General features: G+C 36.3%; 3 protein-coding genes and 1 long non-coding RNA gene across 4 annotated transcripts; 2 read left to right on the top strand and 2 right to left on the bottom strand.

Moving 5' to 3' along the window:
* Nucleotides 1-457: 457 nt before the first annotated feature.
* On the bottom strand, nucleotides 458-1,919 carry LOC113062525 (V-type proton ATPase subunit F). The gene is made up of 2 exons (XM_026232439.1): nucleotides 1,675-1,919; nucleotides 458-1,343 (listed from the first exon to the last, which is right to left on the bottom strand). The coding sequence occupies exons 1-2, from the start codon at nucleotides 1,830-1,832 to the stop codon at nucleotides 1,142-1,144; spliced, it is 360 nt and encodes a 119-aa protein (XP_026088224.1). The 5' UTR covers nucleotides 1,833-1,919; the 3' UTR covers nucleotides 458-1,141.
* A 197-nt stretch (nucleotides 1,920-2,116) lies between these two features.
* Nucleotides 2,117-4,218, top strand: lamtor4 (late endosomal/lysosomal adaptor, MAPK and MTOR activator 4). Its single transcript, XM_026232446.1, has 4 exons — nucleotides 2,117-2,278; nucleotides 2,472-2,552; nucleotides 2,978-3,095; nucleotides 3,383-4,218. Exons 1-4 carry the CDS (start codon nucleotides 2,276-2,278, stop codon nucleotides 3,478-3,480), a joined length of 300 nt encoding a protein of 99 aa, XP_026088231.1. The 5' UTR covers nucleotides 2,117-2,275; the 3' UTR covers nucleotides 3,481-4,218.
* Nucleotides 4,219-5,774: 1,556 nt separating this feature from the next.
* Nucleotides 5,775-11,740, top strand: LOC113062512 (GRIP and coiled-coil domain-containing protein 1-like). Its single transcript, XM_026232420.1, has 3 exons — nucleotides 5,775-5,929; nucleotides 6,399-7,511; nucleotides 8,682-11,740. Exons 2-3 carry the CDS (start codon nucleotides 6,441-6,443, stop codon nucleotides 9,993-9,995), a joined length of 2,385 nt encoding a protein of 794 aa, XP_026088205.1. The 5' UTR covers nucleotides 5,775-5,929; nucleotides 6,399-6,440; the 3' UTR covers nucleotides 9,996-11,740.
* Nucleotides 11,741-13,982: 2,242 nt separating this feature from the next.
* On the bottom strand, nucleotides 13,983-19,097 carry LOC113062519 (uncharacterized). The gene is made up of 4 exons (XR_003278544.1): nucleotides 18,692-19,097; nucleotides 18,467-18,588; nucleotides 17,546-17,797; nucleotides 13,983-15,042 (listed from the first exon to the last, which is right to left on the bottom strand). It is a non-coding gene; the product is annotated as an uncharacterized LOC113062519 (long non-coding RNA).
* Nucleotides 19,098-20,062: the final 965 nt, after the last annotated feature.

Below are 20,062 nucleotides of genomic sequence, written 5' to 3'. Positions count from 1 at the left end.
GTGTAAGAAACCACAGAAAGATGAATCACTTCCTCTCATCAGTGTTTGGTCATTCTTAGAACAGCAGTAAACTTAGATATATCAGTTTTTAGGTTTAAGTTAGACTTCCGTGTGTGTGACAACACAGTGATGATATGATTTCCAGGAACTATAGGACACAAGTTTATTTGTCATGATTATCTTAATGTGTATATCAGGCCAAACAATATATATTTCACCTTGTTTTAACTTTTAACCTTGGTTTCTTATAATACACACGGCATAAAATCATTAAATATATATATATATATATATATATATATATATATATATATATATATATATATATACTTTTCTGTTATCTTTTAATATTGATTATAAGTATGTTGATGTACTTTTTGGCTTTTTAAATATTGTTTTATTGTATACTAATATACTGTAAAATAAAAATTAGACAGTTTATTCATCCCACAAAAGGAAAAGTGTCAGACTCCATTTATTTTAATAAACTGCAAGTCACAGTTCTGAAGACATAAGTTAGCACATTTAATACATCACATCTCATAGCCTCTTAGCAGTGCTTACAGTGACAGCCCATACAATGACAAAATGTGCATTTATAGCACATCATATTACACATTTATAGCACATCATATTACACATTTATAGCACATCATATTACAGTTACAGATGTGAGAGATCCAAAGATGTCCAGTTAGCATTTTAAATTATTTGATATTGATTTAAAGGGGGAACAGTGGCTTTGCAGTCCAATATTGTTAGCTTTGAGATTAAAGAACTTAAATATTAAAGGTACAGACAATACAATATAATTCATTATTTTAACTTAATTTCTTGTGGTATATAATGTCTGTTGTACATTATAGGGGTAAAACAAAAGATATACATGTTTTGCCGTTTTTTATATATAATATAATTAATTATATTATATTACAATTATTATTAGGAGCACTGACAAACAATTTCCTCTACTTCAAACTTGGGAATGGCAAAACTCACAGAACAACACATTAACAGCACATCATTATTTAATCGTTATAGTACGGGTTCCAGCTTCAGCGAGACGGATGAGATCAAGACGTAACATTTGTTAACTCTCACACCCGCCTAGGCCAGATCGTGACCCCACGGGGGTATGGGCTTATCGGAAGTCCTCTGCTGAAAACATGCCCTTGGCCCGTCGCAGGATGGAGTCTTTGGAGGCGTCATACGGATGCTCTTTTGAAGGGATCTCCAGAACGGCCGGGATTGACTCCATGTGGGCATCTATAGCGTGACGGATCATCTCTGCGATGAACTGGTTGATGAGGATGATGCCAATGTCACTGCGAGCCAGGAAACTCCTGGAAATGAAGAACAGATATAACTGATGCTAAAATTCAAGTTTAAAAAAATGATGTGTGTATTATAAATTCATCAAAGTTCTATTTTCAGTCATAATTGTATTATATGAAAACTACAGAATGCTAAAGTTAGGGATAGATGGATGGATGGATGGATGGACGGACGGACGGACGAATGGATAGACAGACACACAGATAGATGGATGGATGGATGTATAGATAGACTGATAGATAGATATAGATTTACATTACATATTTCTGTGTGATACACGTTATCATATCATTATATATGATATTAAACCATCCAGATGTTTCAAATCATGTCTCTTACTTGAAGGTCTCCTCTATCTCTGCGATGCTAGTGTCCTTTTCCACCACCAAGAAATTGGGTTTTCGGTTTTTGTTGAGTTCTCCGATCCCTCCGAGGAGGAATCCGGTGCATGTGTCTTCGTCCCCTATAACGGCGATTAATTTCCCCCGTCCAGGCATCTCGGCTTTTGCTTATATTTGCTCAAATGACAGACCGAATGGATGGAATGTTTTTCCGTCCTGCTGGATCATGTGCTTTAATCAGGTGACTACAGAACTTCCGCTTTAACTGAACTGTAAGCGCTCCAGCTGATCTGGAGTCAGTGCTGCTCGTGTTATCTATGGTGTTAATGTGGTGTTAATGACAGGATATATAATCCTGCGTTAACAACCTTAACGCTGGCAGTATTCTGTAACTATAAAACATATTCTAATCATTTAGCGGATTTTATCACGTGTTGTGGCATAAAAACATTAGTGATAGGAAAATCATAGACAGTAGAGGAAAATCCATCTACCTTGTGATTTGACGTTATAAACACGCGACGCTTGCTTGTCAGTCACGTGATCCGGGGTGTGAAGGAAGACAACAGTCAGAGTAAAATTCGCTGCACTGCCTAGAAATGGTACGTTAAAGTTACATTTAATTTTCACTTTGGGGGCATTTGTCGAGCTTCATGTTTCTTTTAATGAAAAGTTTTTGACGTGGTGTGTGTATGGAAATGTGATACAAATTATAAATAGTGTATATATAAGAAACGTTAGCCAGATGAGTTCTGCTAATGTTCATTTCCTGCATTATTTTGTGTTAAATTGCAGACCACCGCTCTGACCCAAGGTTTAGAGAGAATACCCGATCAGATTGGGTATTTGGTTATCAGTGAGGAAGGTGTACTCGCGGTAAGTTATTAATAAACACTTCATATGCAGTAAAGTTCATCATATTGCAGCTGCTTGACAAAATGAGATGAAATGTGTTGAAAAAGAATCTTGAGTTCTGAAGAGCGAATTCCAATTCATTCTAATATAATATATTCATGTAAAATACAATACAAGTGTGCGTGTGTATGATGAGTTCAAATGTAAAAGCTTCCAAGTGCCTCTGAAGTTTTCATCTTAAATAATCATAATCAGGCTCTTATGTTTAGATTTGGTAATTTTACTCTCATGGCAATGTTTAGGTCATTTTCTATGCAATTAAAGTGAAATAACTTAACTTTAATATAGGAGCCTATATTAAAACTCAGACGGCATTTAAAGGCTTTTGCATCTGAACTCTTAATGGATGGATAGATGTACAGATGATAAATCTCGTCCTGTCTCAGTCTGCAGGAGAGCTAGAGAATGACGAGCACACCGCAGGAGTGATCATGCAGATGGTCAGAACCGCTTGTCGTTTCAGATTGCATGGGACCGCTGAGCCCCCTTTCAAACGCATGTCAGGTAAGAAACGCATGTCTAGGGGCATATTTTCCCCTAGATGAATCTTTTAAAGCCTGTCAGGAATGAGTTCGTTTAGAATGTTTCACCCTAATAACAAGAGAAATTTAAGAAATTATACATTTAGCATTATTTTTATTATACAATTACCCCTCAACTGTCATTTACTATAGTGTGTGTGTGTGTGTGTGTATAATATATAATATTGTTTTCAAAAATCTATGTAAGTCTATCACTTAATAAATATCGTGATCTTATTTTGTGTTTTTCTTTTTTTTGTGTGTTTACAGTGATGTTTGAAGACTACGTTTATGCTGTGACCATCTCCGGACAGAAAGTTTTTGTAGTCAAAAGGCAGAACAACCAGCGGGAACCTGTTATTGTGTAGTAAAGAGGATAATATGGACTGATCGTACCTATTATGACAAGCTCAAAATGGTGCCCTCACATTGAAATGACCCAGCCATTGCAACTATCTGATGTTTAGCACAATCACACTCAATTTCTTTTGTAAAATGACTTTATTACACCGATTTGGGGGGGTCAGGTGTATTTGACCTGAACCAGAGTAAGTTCATGTGTTTTTCTTGTATGATTCTAATGTTACAGTCTGGTTAAGGGATTTATCATTACTATGTCTTTTAATGCAGGAGTAACTGCTGTCAATATTTTAGCCCCAATTTATGCTTGAGTGGTCACATTTCAGGTATTACTGGGGTTCATTATATATATGTGTGATTACATTTAACCCATACATCCATTAACATATGGTTTCCTCATACAAATATAAGACCTTAAGGACCTGCTTATCACATTCTATTTTTATGCAGGAATTATAATAGACTCGAAGTATGTATACAAACACATGCATTAGCCACGGAAGCAGTTTTTCTTCAACAATGTTACACTGGGTGTTACAATTTCATTATAAATTTCATACTCCAGTCTTAGTAAGGTGTTGCAATGCGAAGTTATTTTTCCTGGGATCTGTGAAAACAGAAATTTAAGTGCACTAAATACATCTTGCAGTCTATTTCCAAATGCATTCAATTAACAGGCTTGAAATCGCATCTTTGAATAATTGCATTAACAATAATATATTAAATAAAATACTATGCAGATTTTACTTTCTTTTTTGGTTGTAGAAAATAAGCATTGAATTATTTGTGGTTATATAGAGATGTTGAATTATAAAATATTGTACTGTCATTTTTTTAGCTTAAACTAATATATATATATATATATATATATATATATATATATATATATATATATATATATAATTACTTTTAATAATTCAGCAATTCAGTATAAAATGTAAAGTTAATCGTTTTTGACAGTGTGTATATATATATATATATATATTACGTTTAAATTATTCCAATCATGATGATCATATTGTAGAACAAGATTAGTTTTTCTTTGACTAATTTTACAGAATTGACAAAAGTGCATTAGTCTGTCATAATCTTGACTGAATGACTTTTACTGCATATTTAAATGTAATATTCATTCATACACTCCTGTTCATAGGCTGGAATTATGAAAATAATTTAGGAAATACCTAATCTTACTCATTGTTTCACAGTTACTTTATGCTTTTATCCATGTCTACCCATAATATAGTACAATACTTGCCTTCATCTTTCATCTTTGTTTTATAACAAAACATACACTATACAGGGTTAAATGACTAATAAGATGATGAAGCTTTTAAAAAAAAGAATATATGGAATGGGTGACAAAGGAGAAGAAATGGGGATGGAAAATACAGAAAAGTGCGTTAGAACAGGAACTGGTTATGAAATCCTGAATATGAAGTTGAAACAGCATTTCAACATGTCCTGTACTGCGAAATATTCCAGAATTATTTTTACGGAAACACAGATACATTAACACTATGGTAGTGCACTTTTAACTTTGGGAATCACGGGAAAAAGCTAAACATACTTCCTAGACCTAATGGGTTTTTGATTATTTCATAATTTCCTTTTAGGGCCATATGGAAGTGAAAGAGGAAAGTGAAGAGCTGAGTGCAGATAAGAAACGTTAGTATCAGGGATCTTATTATTTCTTAACAGAGAAAAACCTATTAGTTGTCGCTTTTCTTTGTTAAACAAGTTGTTATTGAAGGACTAAAACTGTTGTCCCATTTATCAGGCTTGTACATCTTTGTGGTAGGTTTAGTGTAGATTTACGCCGTGGCATGTTAGCAACTTATGTTTAAAATACACTAATCAAACAACGGTTTCAAAATTTGTTTGAGGTATGGCTGTGAGTTATTTATGCTACCACAATTTTGGGAATGCCAAAACACTAAATGGGTCATAAAAGCCAGATATATATATAATATGTTACTAAAAAGCAAGGTTTTATATTTTACTATAGAAACAGTACTACTATTGAACATGGTTAATATGCCACAGCCGAATATCAAATAGCATACTATGCCATAAAAGCATGCACTTTTATTGTTGTGCAAGAGTACATAACTTCGAGCGTGTATTAAATTATTTTGAAAGTAATGTAGCCTACTCTTTAAAGTCTAATTCTGCATTAACTGTCTATAGATGGCGGTAGTCACTTTTTAAGCATCAACCACAACAAACAAAGAAGTGAAAAGAACGGACAATATATTTCCGACTCGATTCATATTTGTTAAATGCATATTTTTATAGATGATATTTAAAAATCGCATAATCTGGAATATAAACCAGTTTTGTAATGCACTCGTAAGATTTATTTTAAAGTAAACTTAAGCTTTTAATTTTTAGTCGAACGTCACTTCCTTCCCAGCCAGGAAGCGACGGCTCCAAGTCAACAGGACACGTACTTCGGTAATGCGATATTTCTGCTTTTAAATACGCTTATATGAACAACAAACGTTATTAAGAGCACATTCGGTTAACGTGTTTTGCACAGTGCTTTAGACATAAATATCATAATGTGGGATTTAATGTAATGTATGTATTCTCACACCTTTACAACTTGCCAACTAATTAACTAAAGACAACAATCACCGAAATGAGCTATAAATATAGTCAGTATTATCTTAATATACCGGGCAAAAGCAGTCTCAAAGACAACATAACACTAAAAAGTTTCAAAAAGTCATATTATGAGTGTTTGATTTATTTGTATTTTATGTGCTTTCCATTGATAATACTAAAGTGTGAAACATTCACAAAAAGTATTTTGGAAATGTTTAGGTTTCAGCAAACTCCAAATATTGTGTAGTGCTTCTAAATGAGTTTCCCACTCGCTCCTCTTTTATTTCACAGTCCTGAATCTGTGTTTACTTTTCAGGTGGAGATCACATCAGAGAGTATGAACACTGACTGATCCACAATGGAGAAGTTCGGTATGAGCTTCGGTGGAGGCACGGGCAAAAAGGAGCTGCTGGAAACCATCGAAGTGCAGAAGAAACAGCTTGTGAAGTATCAGACGCGCTTTAAAGATGTCGTCAGAGCGTACCAAAGCCTACTCAAGGAAAAAGAGGCCTTGGAAGCCAGCCTGAAGGTGCTGAACATTTCGCAGGAGGTCGATTTAAGCCAGCTTGGTGGAGGTACAGAAAACGCTAGACGACTTTTACCCTCTGACTTTGGAGATGACCGATCATCACTTCACAGCGAAGACAGCCTGGATACAGCGGCCTCTAGCGTGACCAGTAACAGCACTAAAGGAGACCAAATAGAGGACGACCAAAGCTGTGCTGTAGATGGAGCCACCCCTGGGACTGTCTCAAACGCACTGCCTCAGCAATCTGAGGAGGCGAGTGGGTCAGAAAGTGGTATTAGCAGCAGCAGCAGCGGTGGATGTACAGAGCTGGCACAACCTGCAGCGGACACAGACCGCCGTATCATCCAACTAAAGATGCAGCTGTCCACTCTGACCAGTTCCTTAACCACCGTCACTCAAGAAAAGTCCCGAATGGAAGCTTCATTCCAGGCCGACAAGCGCCAGATGAAGCAGGAGCAGGAGGAGCTGCAGGCCAGGATGGAGGAAGAGAAGAAGCAGCACCAGGTGGAGATTCAGAGTCTGCAGGAGCAGCTGGCGGAGAGCAAAGCCCGTGTCATCACCCAGCAGCACGAACGGGAGCAGGAGCAGAGCAATCATGCGCTCATGCTCCGAGAGCTCCAGAAACTCCTGCAGGAGGAGAGAGGGCTGAGACAGGACGCCGAAATCAAACTGGAGGATTCGCGAGAGACGTTGGCTGAAGCCATGCAGGCGGCAGACCGAGGGATGGATTATGAAACGCAGCTGAAAGAGATCACTCAAGAACGGGAGGAGCTGAGGACAAGCCTGAAGGCGGCAGCGGTGGAGAAGAGCAAACCTGATCCACGTGTCGAGGAGCTCCAGCAAGAGATCGCAGGGCTCAAAGCTCACTTCAACCAGCAGCTCCAGCAGGAAATCAGAAAGGTATGTTTTGAATGTGACGTATTTTACAGTTTTGTCTGGAAATCCACTTATGTGACCCTGGACCACAAAACCAGTCGCTGGGGTATATTTGTAGCAATAGCCAAAAAAACATTGAATGGGTCAAAATTAGCGATTTTTCTTTTATGCCAAAAATCATTAGGATATTAAGTAAAGGTCATGTTCCATTAAGATATTTTGTAAATTTCCTACCATAAATGTATCAAAACGTAATTTTTGATTTGTAATATGCATTGCTAAGAACTTCATTTGGACAACTTTTTTTTTTTTTTTTTTTTTCTTTTTTTTCTCTTCATATATTTTCCCATCATAACAAACCATACATAAATGGAAAGTTTATTTATTCAGCTTTTGGATGTTGTATAAATCTGAGTTTCAAAAAAATTGAAAACTCCTCATTTTTAGTATTTAAAAGTAGCACATGTACAAGAAGAACTGGTGTTTCTTTCGTATTTTGGCGTACTTACATGTGAGTGCAGTGTTGGGAGGAGACTTGGTTCAGTCCATTGGTTGTTGAGGCAGATTTGAATAAATGATTTGCAGTCGATTGTAAGAAAGTGATGAGGTTTAAGTAGTCTAAACCTTAAGATGTCGGCACGACATCAGCAGAAGATCATTTTATGACATTCTAATTTAAAATTACAAGTAAAAAAAAAAAAAAATGAAACATGCATGGATGAATTGTCACAATAAGGTTAATAACATGCATTTAGAAAATAGATTACAATAATGTTTTTTTTTTTTTTAAAGAATGAATTTTCATGTTATGCTGACTTTAATATTGGTATCGATCAATGTTAATATTTAAAGACACCAAGAATTGAAGACATTTTAAATGTAATTCTCAAAATGAACAATCCATTTTTTTACTGTACATCATAATATTGTAATTCCTAAATTCACTCAAAAGTATTCAAAATGATTAATTGAAGTCTTAGATTTTGAATTTACTCTTTATATCAGCAATTTATTGGTTACTGGCCATAACATGAAAATTATTAAAGGGAAAGTTCACCCAAAAATGGACATCTGTCATTAATTACTCACCCTCATGTCATGTTCGTTCACCTTTTTGAAAACAAATAAAGATATTTTGATGAAAAAATATTGGTTCAGGAGCATTTAATTAAGATTTAAAGCTTTTTTTTGCAGGTGGCACAAGCAGAGGAGCGTCTCCGAGAACAGGCACAGATGGAGGAAGGACGAGTTGCCAGCCTCGAGGAGCGAGTGTCTGAGCTCTCCGAACTACTGGGTGCCTGTGAGAAGGCCAGGCAGAAGGACCAACAAAATGCTCAGAGGCTACGAGAACGTATTCTCCAACTCGACACCGAGAACAAAACCCTCGCCATCGCAACAGCCAACAGGTCAATGACTTCCGATCTAAACCTCGATGACGCCAACTTGAACGTGGACGTCTTAAAGGGCAAACTCGAGAAGGTGAAGAAGTTACTCCTCCTGGCTGCGCAAAGATCTCAAGACCAGAGTCTGGACATCGAGAGGCTACTGGAAGGAGAAAAGAAGCAGGAAGTCTCGGAGAGAGAGAAGGCTTCAGTGCTTCACTACCAACAAGAGCTCCGGCAGCTTACAGAGGAGTTTGAGCGCTACAAAATGAGGGTGCAGGGTGTTCTGAAAAACAAGAACACGAAAGATGGCAACCAAGCCAAGGAGTTCGAAGAAGCACGTGACCAGCTGGCCGAGCTGAAGGAGAAGTACATCAACCTTCGTATCATTTCAGACGAAGCAGAAGTCCAGCACAGACGGGACCTGGAGGAGCGACAGCAAGCGCTTGTAGCACTCCAGCAGACCCACAAACAGGAAGTCGAGAGGCTGGAGGCTCAACACAGGGAGAACTTCTTGCGGCTTGAGGAAGAGTTGCACAAACAGAGAGATCGCACCATGGCTCTTCTTGCAGAAAAAGACCTTGAGCTGGAGCGACTCCGGGCAGCAACGGTGATCGGCTTCGGAAGCCATCAGAAAGACGCTACAAATAACAGCACAGCGATGGAAGGAGGTGACCTAGAGGAAGCCGATCCAGAGCAAGAAGAAAGTGACATTATCACTCAAGCTCTAAAACTAGCCGGGCGCAATGAGCCGACTCTATTGTTGTACGCCGAACAGCTGGCGCGCAAGGAGGTGGAAGTGGCCGCCTTGCGCAAACAAAAGCATCGTTTAGAGGAGGACTTGCATCAGCTACAAGGAAAGCTGATTGCTAATGGGGAGAGGCATGAAGAAGAGGTCGCTGAGGTACGGTGCCAGCTAGACAAACGCATTCGGGATCAGAGGAGAGACGGGGCCAACCTTGAGTATCTCAAGAACATCGTTTATAGGTTTCTCACGCTCCACGACATCAGAGGGCGCCAGCAGACACTCACAGCCATTTTGACCATTTTGCACTTTAGTCCTCAAGAGAAACAGGCTGTGCTGAAGCAACAACAACAAAGTTGGTGGACGGCAGGGACGAGGTGATGCAAATGAGATCAGAAGAGTGAATTTACGGTTCTACTGTGGTGAAATAAATATCCCTTTATTTTTGTTGACCACTTATTGTGTGCAGTGCGAGAAGATACCACATATCAGGAGCAACAATGTGGATATGTTTCCGATAATGACATATATATATACTCCCGCTATTGCATGACAGGATGCTAAACAGTTTATGAATGGTTTGAATCCAGTGTTCGATCATGTAACACTGTTGACCAATCCTCCCAAGCGTCCCTTTTTTTTGCGTGCAACATAATATTAGACCTCGACACTGTGTTTTCAGTCTGTATCAACAGAGTTGGGTGCACTGTTATTGATTTTGTATAATAACTGAAGACGTAACGTAACACTTTTGCATTAAGTTGAAAGGTTAATGTTTACAGCAAGGGTTATACCAAAGAAAATGCTCTTAAAAAGCCCCAACAGGCTTTTCAGAGGGAATCTAGCAAGTAATGCCTTCACACAGCAGCACTTTTCATATAGTGTCATGATGAAAAATATGTAACTATTTTACACACAAAACAAATTCCAGGGTTTTTAATGGGAATATATCATCGATTTAAAAATAAATATGAAATCGTAAAATTTTTAAACATTTTGCAGTTTGTATTTAACTCAAGGTTGTGTGCGCGACTTTAATGTTATAGTTTTTTTTTTGATAAATTTTGGTTGGCTCTAGTTTTCTCTGATATTTGAAGGCCACACTGTTATTCCTATGTCTAAGCTGAATATACATTATGCTTTTTTTTTTGAGAAAGCTAATTACAGATCATTTTCACAGTTGTCTTTGTCATTTTCAGTCAGTCAATTAATGTACATTTTCAATCTTGACCAACCAGCATTTAATTATTTTATTTTAGTGTAATATTACAATATATTTAAAAAACATTTAATCTTCAGTTTATTATTTGTAAAATCCAACACTCCAAGCAACTTTTTAACAATACAAATATTGGTTGGAATAATTGTATGGCAACAATAATAAAAAAGGAAACCTAGCAAATAGTTTTCTCTCTAATACTTAATGTTCAGAAAATGATAATTATTATTATAAAAAATAACAGTATGTCTACAGTATGACTTATTAAAAAGATAGGTGCTTCTTGCATCATTTAAAACAGTGGCTGAATTGGAGATAGGATACTACTCTTTAATATTTCTGCCATTTAAAAATATGAAAGAAATGAGTGTAGTATGCCTTTCAATAGTGGTCTTGGAGTTTCCCAACTGCACATTTTGTGTGTGGCTCCATTGATACATTCAGATCAGTTTATGAGCTTTCTACTAATGGGCAGATTGCTGGTTTGTTAAAACATATTTTAATAGTACAGTCCCAACCATAAAAACATAATATGTCTCTTTCAAATAAACATTTTAAAATACTGCAGAAGTGGCAAACTTTAGAGTAAAACTTACAAGCATTTTCAAAAATAAAAATAAAAATGAAAACTACACAAACTACACATGAAAAAGTAGAACAACCATTTCCTTTTCAAGTAAGGTTCAGGCTGGACCAAAAAGAAATATATATACAGACTGAATAGGTTATACATGATTGTACTGTGTATTAATGACACTGAACTCGACAAATCTGTCTAGTTTTAGATATATCTTAATCCAGAGTTTGTTAATCCAACTCTAAATGAGATTGAATCTAAATTGTAAAAAAAAAAAAAACCCACATAGAAAATTATGTTCTAACATAAAAATAGTACAAACGGGCTAAACAATGCAGTAGAGGTGCTCCTGTGCAGAGGTTACTAATGTTCTACTTAATGTCCCTAAATAAAAATGAACAACATGACTGAAATATAATCATTGATACTTAATCATCATAAAGCATCTTAAACTAATTAATGAATCTGTTTGACTAAAAGTTGATTTATAAAATAAATGCCTTTTCCGTGCAGTGCTAACTGACTGCAAGCTTTAAAATACTTGGTGCACGTTAAAATGTAATTTATCTAATATCTAGTGTGAAGTCTAGCTGCGGACTTCAAATGATCCGAATCAAAGTATCAATGTTTTCTGTGTTCTTCATGTGTCATCCAGGACCCTGTATAGCAGCAGTATCTGTTGTTTCTTAACTGTACATCCAAAATGAAAGGCCTGTCAGTTAGTGTATGGGTTTACCAGAAGAAGAAATGTGGGCTGATACCTGTGCAGGTGTTATGGGTTGAAATATGGTATATTCTGAAAATACAGTCTCGGTGTATGTATCATTGGATCTGCTGGTCATTGTTGTTGACGTGAGTCTGATTGTCACTGTCTGTGTAATGTCTGTAGATCCTCTGGCAAGGAGCTCTCCAGGAGTTCTTCTTTAACTGGAAGCCGCTTGTTTTACAAGCTCTTGTCTGGGGAGGACATTTAGAAGAAGAGGGAGAAGCTTCTGGGAAATGTTTTAATGTAAAACACAAATAATTCATTTTTATCCCCTTCCTACCCACCCCTTCTCCCAAAGCTTCAGGATGAGGTCAACAATTTTGGTTCTTTGGTCCAGGTCAGCAGATCCTGAATTAATGAAAACAAAAATGCAATGAGCCATTAAAAGAGTAATTCATCATTTAAAATGACTGTTATTATTATAATCGAACCCTCGTGTTGTTCTGAACTTGTAGGGTTCTTGTTCTTCTGTGGAACACAAAAGAAGAATTGTACTGGCCGCACTTTTCCATGCAACTAAAAACAGCTAGAATTTTAAGTCATTATTCATAGAAAATCTTCAGGTCTTGATTTCTTTGGTGTGTTTATTAAAATTCATGAGAGAAGTGGAGATGTTATTTAATAATTAATTTGCGTTCTTTTTTATAGTTGGTTTATCCAGTTTCAAAACAATATTATTGAATGATTCGTTCACAAAATTGTTAAATAATCTAGGCACAATATATTGTTAAATAATCTAAGTTAACAGCAGACTGTGGGAGAAATCTGAATAACAACTTCAATTTTAGTCTGTTCCTCACTTTTGTTAAAAGGTTTGGGGTCAATAAGATTTTTTAATGCTTAAATTCTCTTATGCTCAACAAAGCTGCATTTATTTTATATAAAAATACAGTAGAAATGTAATACTATTACAATTTAAAATAACTGAGCTGCATATTTTCAAATGTAATTTATTCCCTTTTTTGCCGAATAGATTTTTAGCCACATTATAAAATTTACTGTCATTTATTATAATAACCGTAAATATAATATTTACTGTAATTTTTTCTTCAATTTGATCTTTACTTACTGAATAACAGCATTAATTTCTTTCAAGAAAAGCAATTCTGGCTGACCCCAAAGTTTTGAACAGTATTAGTTGTTAGTTAAATATACTACTAATTCCATATTATCCTTTTATGATGCTTTTTATGGTGCATATGTATCCTTTTTGAAGCTTCAAATGCTCAACAACAACAAAAAAAGCCCCTGTTTACATTCATGGAAATTGCATGAAAAAAGAGCGACCAGAGCCCAGTTCCCCGATAATGCTCACTCTTAGCACGCTAAGAAGACTCGAAAGATATTTCTTACCAAAGTTGTTTATGTTCCTAAGTGTTTTCCCCGAAGTGTCCCTTAGGAAGCTTCTTAACACGCTGCCTCTTACGTCCGATGTTATAAGAGCGCTGTCCAAAGTGAGGGTGCTGAATTATTTGGCATCAATTGCTCAGGAATCGATTTTCCACTTCACGCGAAGGTGCATTACAGCGTTAAGAAAGACAACACGTTCTATGCAGAGGAAACATTCCTCAATTTATTCCAGTAAGATTTATTTTAACATAGTTGAAGTTATCAGTAAAATATAGACTATAAATGAATTTATCAAATGGTCAGTAATATGTTCACACGTTATGATCCCTCGCTAATTGTCCACCCTCCTTATCCCGTTGTGCCACTTGTGCCGCTTCTTGACATGGGTTTAACGACTTCTAAAAATTATGTAATACACTTTTATATTAATGGTAAGGTACTTTACAATCAGAATTGATTGCCAATCAGCTGCAGTTACTTCTGTTTAATGTGGTTTTGATTGCCATTGGTTAATGTTTTCAATAAAAAGCAACCTATCTACAATGAACACAGAGAGAGAGATACAGAATATGGCTCCTCGGCCGGCGCCGTCTTTTTATTCAATACAAGGACACGTTGGATCGCTGCCATAGTTGGTCGCTTACTGGACACCACCATGCTTACCCATTTATAGATCTAAGCCGTTTAGAGCCAAATTGTTTGCCAGAAGTTGATTGCCAATGTAAACTCTTTAATGACATTACAAAATAGCCTAGGCTAATTACCACCATATTAGTTTTGATACCAAATGAAGTCAGCTTCATAGGCCTGTATCCATTGCGAACATATTTTATTATAAGTCTTAAAATGTCCATAACATAAAATCATTGTTGAGCCACAATATTGTCAACATACCATAGTTTGACTTGTACTGAGCTGTGCTGATTTCTAAAGACTGCTGGGCCCAGTTCAATTTCTCAAATAATTTATCTTCTTGTGTTAAACAGAAGAAATCATATGGGTTTGAAACGACTTGAGAGCGTATAATTTCTGGGTGAATGAATCCTTTAAACATTCACTCTGAAATGAAAATAAAATTAAAGATTTATGAAGTATAGTTTTATAAGCAATGACCAAATCTAGATCCAAAATCATACTCACAGCCGCGCAGATCGCCTCTAAATGAAGACATTCCACTTTCTGAGTCATCTCTCTGTGCCTGAGCAGATACCAGCCATCAAAGTTTGGAAGAAACGCCTGAACGCCATATATAAACATTGATTATAAGCACAATTAACAGGAAGTTTTTAGTTCCCCCATATCCTGGGCTGTTTCTCATCAAAGGAGCATAAGCCTAGATAAGATTGTACAGATTATTGATGCCAATGGGTTTATGATGCTTTTGGGAAACGCAGCCCTGGCATGTTACCTGTACAGACCTGTCCAAACTCCTTTCAGAGTTAGTTGTGGGTGGACCTGCTTGCTCCAGGGTCTTCATGAACTCATCCTCACTGAAAGACCGCATCTGAGGAGGGGTCTGAGAAATACATACACAACTGTTTCATTACAACTTGAATCCCAAAGCTTCATATTTGAGGTCCAACATAATCAATGGAAATGGCCTATACACATCTCCTTAATCTGATTTAACAACCGTCCATGGAGACAAAGATCTCTGTGGTGGCATGAGGCTTTCCAGATACCGTTCCTAAAGAAAAGAATGGGTGTGGTGCTCAATAGGCTACTGCTTAGTGAATGAAATGAGACAGTAAAGCTGTCGTTAAGCTCTTAACAAAGGTGCCAGAGGTGTTACCAGCAGAGGAATGAAACTCATAAACGCTAATTTTATCCAACAGATCATGCCTCAGATTGGCGCTCTGCACCTCTGATAGTCTTTCTTTCTGGATACCCTAAAAGTAAAAATGAAAAACCGAAGAAAGGAGTTAGACGTAATTTTACTTTTACCTTAAATGTCATTTTTCAAGAATTAACATTTGCAGTAGGGCTGCACGATTATGACAAAAATCATAATTGTCAATTATTCCTTTGAAATTGTAATTGCGATTATTAATTACGATTATTACAATTTACATTGATTGATGTTTTAAGTAGCTTTATACCATGTTTAAATCAACTTCATGCCATATTTGTATATAAAAATAAAAAAAACCAAGCTGAAAACACTCTTCCTGAAAAACTTTTATTGCTTTTCTACATTGGTTTGGTTTCTTTAAATAAAAAAAAAGTGCAAATATGCAATAGTATGCATGGTATTATACTAAAACTAAAATTACTACTTTTAAAAGTCACTTGATGAGGACTTTATCATTGTGTAGAAAGGTCTTGTTATGCTGTGTATATACCTTTATGGTTCACGCACACGCACACACACACATAAACATACATACATATACATATACATATATATATATATATATATATATATATATATATATATATATATATATATATATATATATATATATATATTAGTGCTGTCAAAATTAGCGCGTTAACGCATTCGATTAATTTGAAATATTTAACGCGTTAAAAAGAAATAACGCAATAAACGCGGTTGCAGTTTTTTTTATTTCCAGTTGTGGCCTATGTGTGTTCAACGTGCAAAGAAATATGGATAAGACCAAGGAAGGACTTTTAGACGGAAAGTTTCAGTATAAAACTCTGCCGGATTACTCTTCAGTCTGCCACAAGAAACATTACTCTTCATTTAGTCTGCCACAAGAAACAGCAACATTAAAATCATGAACTGAAATGTCACTGTTTAAAAAAAAAAAACAATGACTGTAACAGTGCGTAAATCAGACCTTTCTGTAACGCTAACGTTAATAAGCTTAAACGAAAATAAACGAAATAATTGTGTAGCGGAGTGTTTTTTGTACACAGTGCCGCGAACTGTCAATCACCCCTGTACGCGTGCATCACTGTCCTCCTCAGCTGCAGCAACTTGCGCTCTCTCTCTTCATCAAGCTTTAAAACAAAAAGGGGACAAAAAGATCATATTGTCTTTGTGCATAGGCTATAGATTAATTAGATAAATGAATATCTAAATTTGTGCCTTGCCGTCTACGGTATTTTTTTAGAACTTAGAAAAAAGATGCTGCAGCCAATGAACAGCCAGCAGGGTCTGCAGGACGACTCAACCTCCGCAGACAGTTTTTAATGTTTATCAGACAATAAATACTCAAGATTTTGCTTTAGTATAACTCACAACGAGTTTCACACACCTTCTCCGGCCACGTTGACTTAACAGTGGGAAAAGCGACACATGCGCTATTCACTTGTATAACTTAAGCGTGAATGGGTAATGTAGTTTCTGCTCTGGGTGGGATGAATTAGGAAGCTTGCATTGTGAAGGGCGCTCTGAAAATCGGCAGTGCAGGTAAAAGATTAAAACCTCTATTAAAACAGATGTCCAAATGAGCGTACCGGTACGCTAAGCACGTTCTGGGCGCACGGAGAGGTGGCGGTAAGCTCAAGAGCTATATTTGGAAGTGGCGGTACTGAGTACCTGTGCTTACTGGCCCACTTAAAGCACTGGCAATGACTATACTTTGGAATTTTTTTGCAGTCCACTTAGAATTCAACATGGAAATCATTTTTGTTTTTTATTGGCATTGATTGTTTTGAAATTCAAATGGTACTTACATGCCTGTGTTTTTATTTCTGTAATAAATATGGCTTTCAAGCCAACAGTTAATTTGGAGGATATTGATGGTTTATTGCAGGTATGTTGTTTACATGAGAAAATCTGTGTTACAAGTTAAACAAAAATTCCAATAAACAATCATATTTTGAATTTAAATAGTTTCTTTGTCTTGAGTTTACATTAATTATTTACATTTTACATTTACATATCCAAAAAGTTTCAGTCTTTTAATTGCGATTAATCGCGATTAATCGCGATTAATTTTAAAAAATTGTGCGATTAATTAGTTAATTTTTTTTAATCGATTGACAGCACTAATATATATATATATAATATTCAGCACATAAGATTACTGCAAAGTTTACTTGCATACCTGTTTTAGTGTCCAGTGTTTTTAGCCAGTTTCTTGACCTTGCTTTGGTAAATCACCTGGAAAGAAACTCCATTCCTCTTTTGTGCAATATGCCAAAATCATGTTTAAAAAAATGGCTGTCAGATGAGCCTTGCTGCTAAAATGGAGCATAATTTACCAGACATCTTCAGGTCTCCGAGGTGAATAATGTGTGGCCAGCACTGAAAGGTCTTTATAAATAAAGGGTTTGTGACACCAAGTGTCACATTGGGCCTGCAAGCAGAAAATAGACGGAAGAGTCATATCCTGCCCCACAAATGTTGTTTTGCACATGAAGCTTATATTTAGAAATAACCTAAAGGTGAATTTTTGAAGAATATCATGACTGCTGTCAACTACTAAATAACAAAAAGGGGTCCATACATTTGTGTGCTATATTTAAAAGCCATGACAGCAACAGAACAATGCCTTTGTGTCATTTTGACAGTTCCAATCCCCATTCACTTTCACTATATGAAATAAATGCCTTAGATCATTCTTTAAAAAATCATCTTTTGTTGAAGAAAATCATGAGTTTCACTGTAATGAATGGTGAAGTATGGTCTGTAATCATCAGAGTAGTGCAGCAGGGTGATAGTGCTACACGGTGAACATAAAACATGAAAAATATGCAAAACTACACTATGTTCAATCAATTGTTAAAAACTGATGAAGAAGAAACTGTGTTTAAAAAACATGCAATTTCACCAAAACCATAATGTTAAACATCCAAACAGTTCTGAAGTGGTATGGGGTTTGGAGTTTGCTCATGAATAAACATAGACATAAACTCTAATAGGAACAGACCAATAGAAACGCTATCAGCTGTTATTGTCATTATTTTAAGTTCCTAGTAATTGCTTATGCGGTTTATGTGCTACTTTGAAAACACATTATCCATACCTGACCTGGCCAACACAGTCTCTGAAGAGACGGATGGAGAGGGTGACATAACAACCACGGGCTCTCCTAGCAACACGAGCTCCCAGAGCATCTGCACGTGAATCAGGACTGACTGGAAACATCTGATTACATGAAGGTCAATTAGGGCTGCTATTAGTGAGGGCTGTAAAATCAACAGATGGTTAAGTAATTACAGATAACATGTTCAACCGGTGTAATACTCACTTAGAAAGATCCAACTCGAAAACTAATGGAAGAACCGTGGGGGCAGGGAGCAGATTCTGCAAAAATACAACCACGTATTAAGCATATGTGCATGATTGTCACAGTAAAATGAGGCAGGCACCTCTGTCTGTGGTTGTTTTACAGGGCTTCTTGCTGGCGTCTCGACTTTTGAGGGAATTCTGACCTGCAAATCCAAACTGAATGGATTTAAAAACAGTTTGGAAAAGAGTTTTTCCATCCAAGATCTTCTCACATGCATCACCACACCCATCACAGGTAGGTTAGTGTTTGGTCTCATTACAGAATGAAAAATATGACTTTTTAACAAATATGAGATTTAACACTCTATAATAACTTGAGCTCTCTGATCACTATTTTAAAGGCAGTATGAATGTTGGCAGGCAAATGTTTGTTTCTTTGGGTGGTTTTCATGTTTATGCACATCTTTACTGTATAACTGCTGAATAACTGCTTTATTAATGAACATACACATACAAATGTATTATATAAACACTACCATTCCCAATTTGGAGTAAGTACGATTTTTTTCAGAAAGCATTTTCAGTCTATCATGCACATTTCGGTTGCATTTATTGGATCGAAACAGTTTAAAGTAAAAACAGTACTACTGTGAACTATTATTACAATTTAAAATAACTGTTTTCTAATACATTTCAAAACTCTAAGGCAGAGAGATTGGTTCTAATGTGCTGATTTGGTGCTCGAGAAACATTTTTATTATTAACAATGTTAAAATCAATTGTGGTGCTTCATAGTTTTTAGATATACTTCTGAAGAACAGAAAATTCAAAAGAACAGCATTTATTTTACTGCCGCTTCGATTAATTTAATTCCTGTTGAATAAAAGTAGTAATTTCATTTAAAAAAATGATTGACCCCAGACTTTCAAAGGGTGGCCTATGTGTGGGACAGAGTAAGAGAGAATGAAAAATTTGTCGTCTTTATCCTATTGTTACTGTAAGTTTCTCTAGGGATATAGAAATACTGAAATCATTTCCACCACAAAACAGGTCCTTGACTAAATACATTCAGTTAAAGTGTAAAGTCTAAATAGACTTGTGTACGTGTGTATCTTTCGTTTCAGTTACACACTTTCTGAAAGTAGCACCTTTTGACAGATGCATCTTCCACCTGAATGTACACGCGTACCCGTGGAAATGTGCATGCTTCTGAAAAAGTACCTCTTACTCCGAGTCTGACATGAGGGTACACGAGCTAATAACAACCGAAAGAATGTTAGAGAAACACAGTGATGCTGCGGTTGATGTGGTTACAGTGATGTTACAAATAGAACGTTTGTACTGTCTCTGGGTTTTCCCCCGCTTGTAGCAAACACTTAAACCGTGTCAG

Source organism: Carassius auratus, chromosome 4 (genome assembly GCF_003368295.1).
Source record: "Carassius auratus strain Wakin chromosome 4, ASM336829v1, whole genome shotgun sequence".
NCBI classification, from domain to species: domain Eukaryota; kingdom Metazoa; phylum Chordata; class Actinopteri; order Cypriniformes; family Cyprinidae; genus Carassius; species Carassius auratus.
Note: the sequence above shows the minus strand (reverse complement) of the source record. Positions and strands in the feature narration are given on the sequence as shown.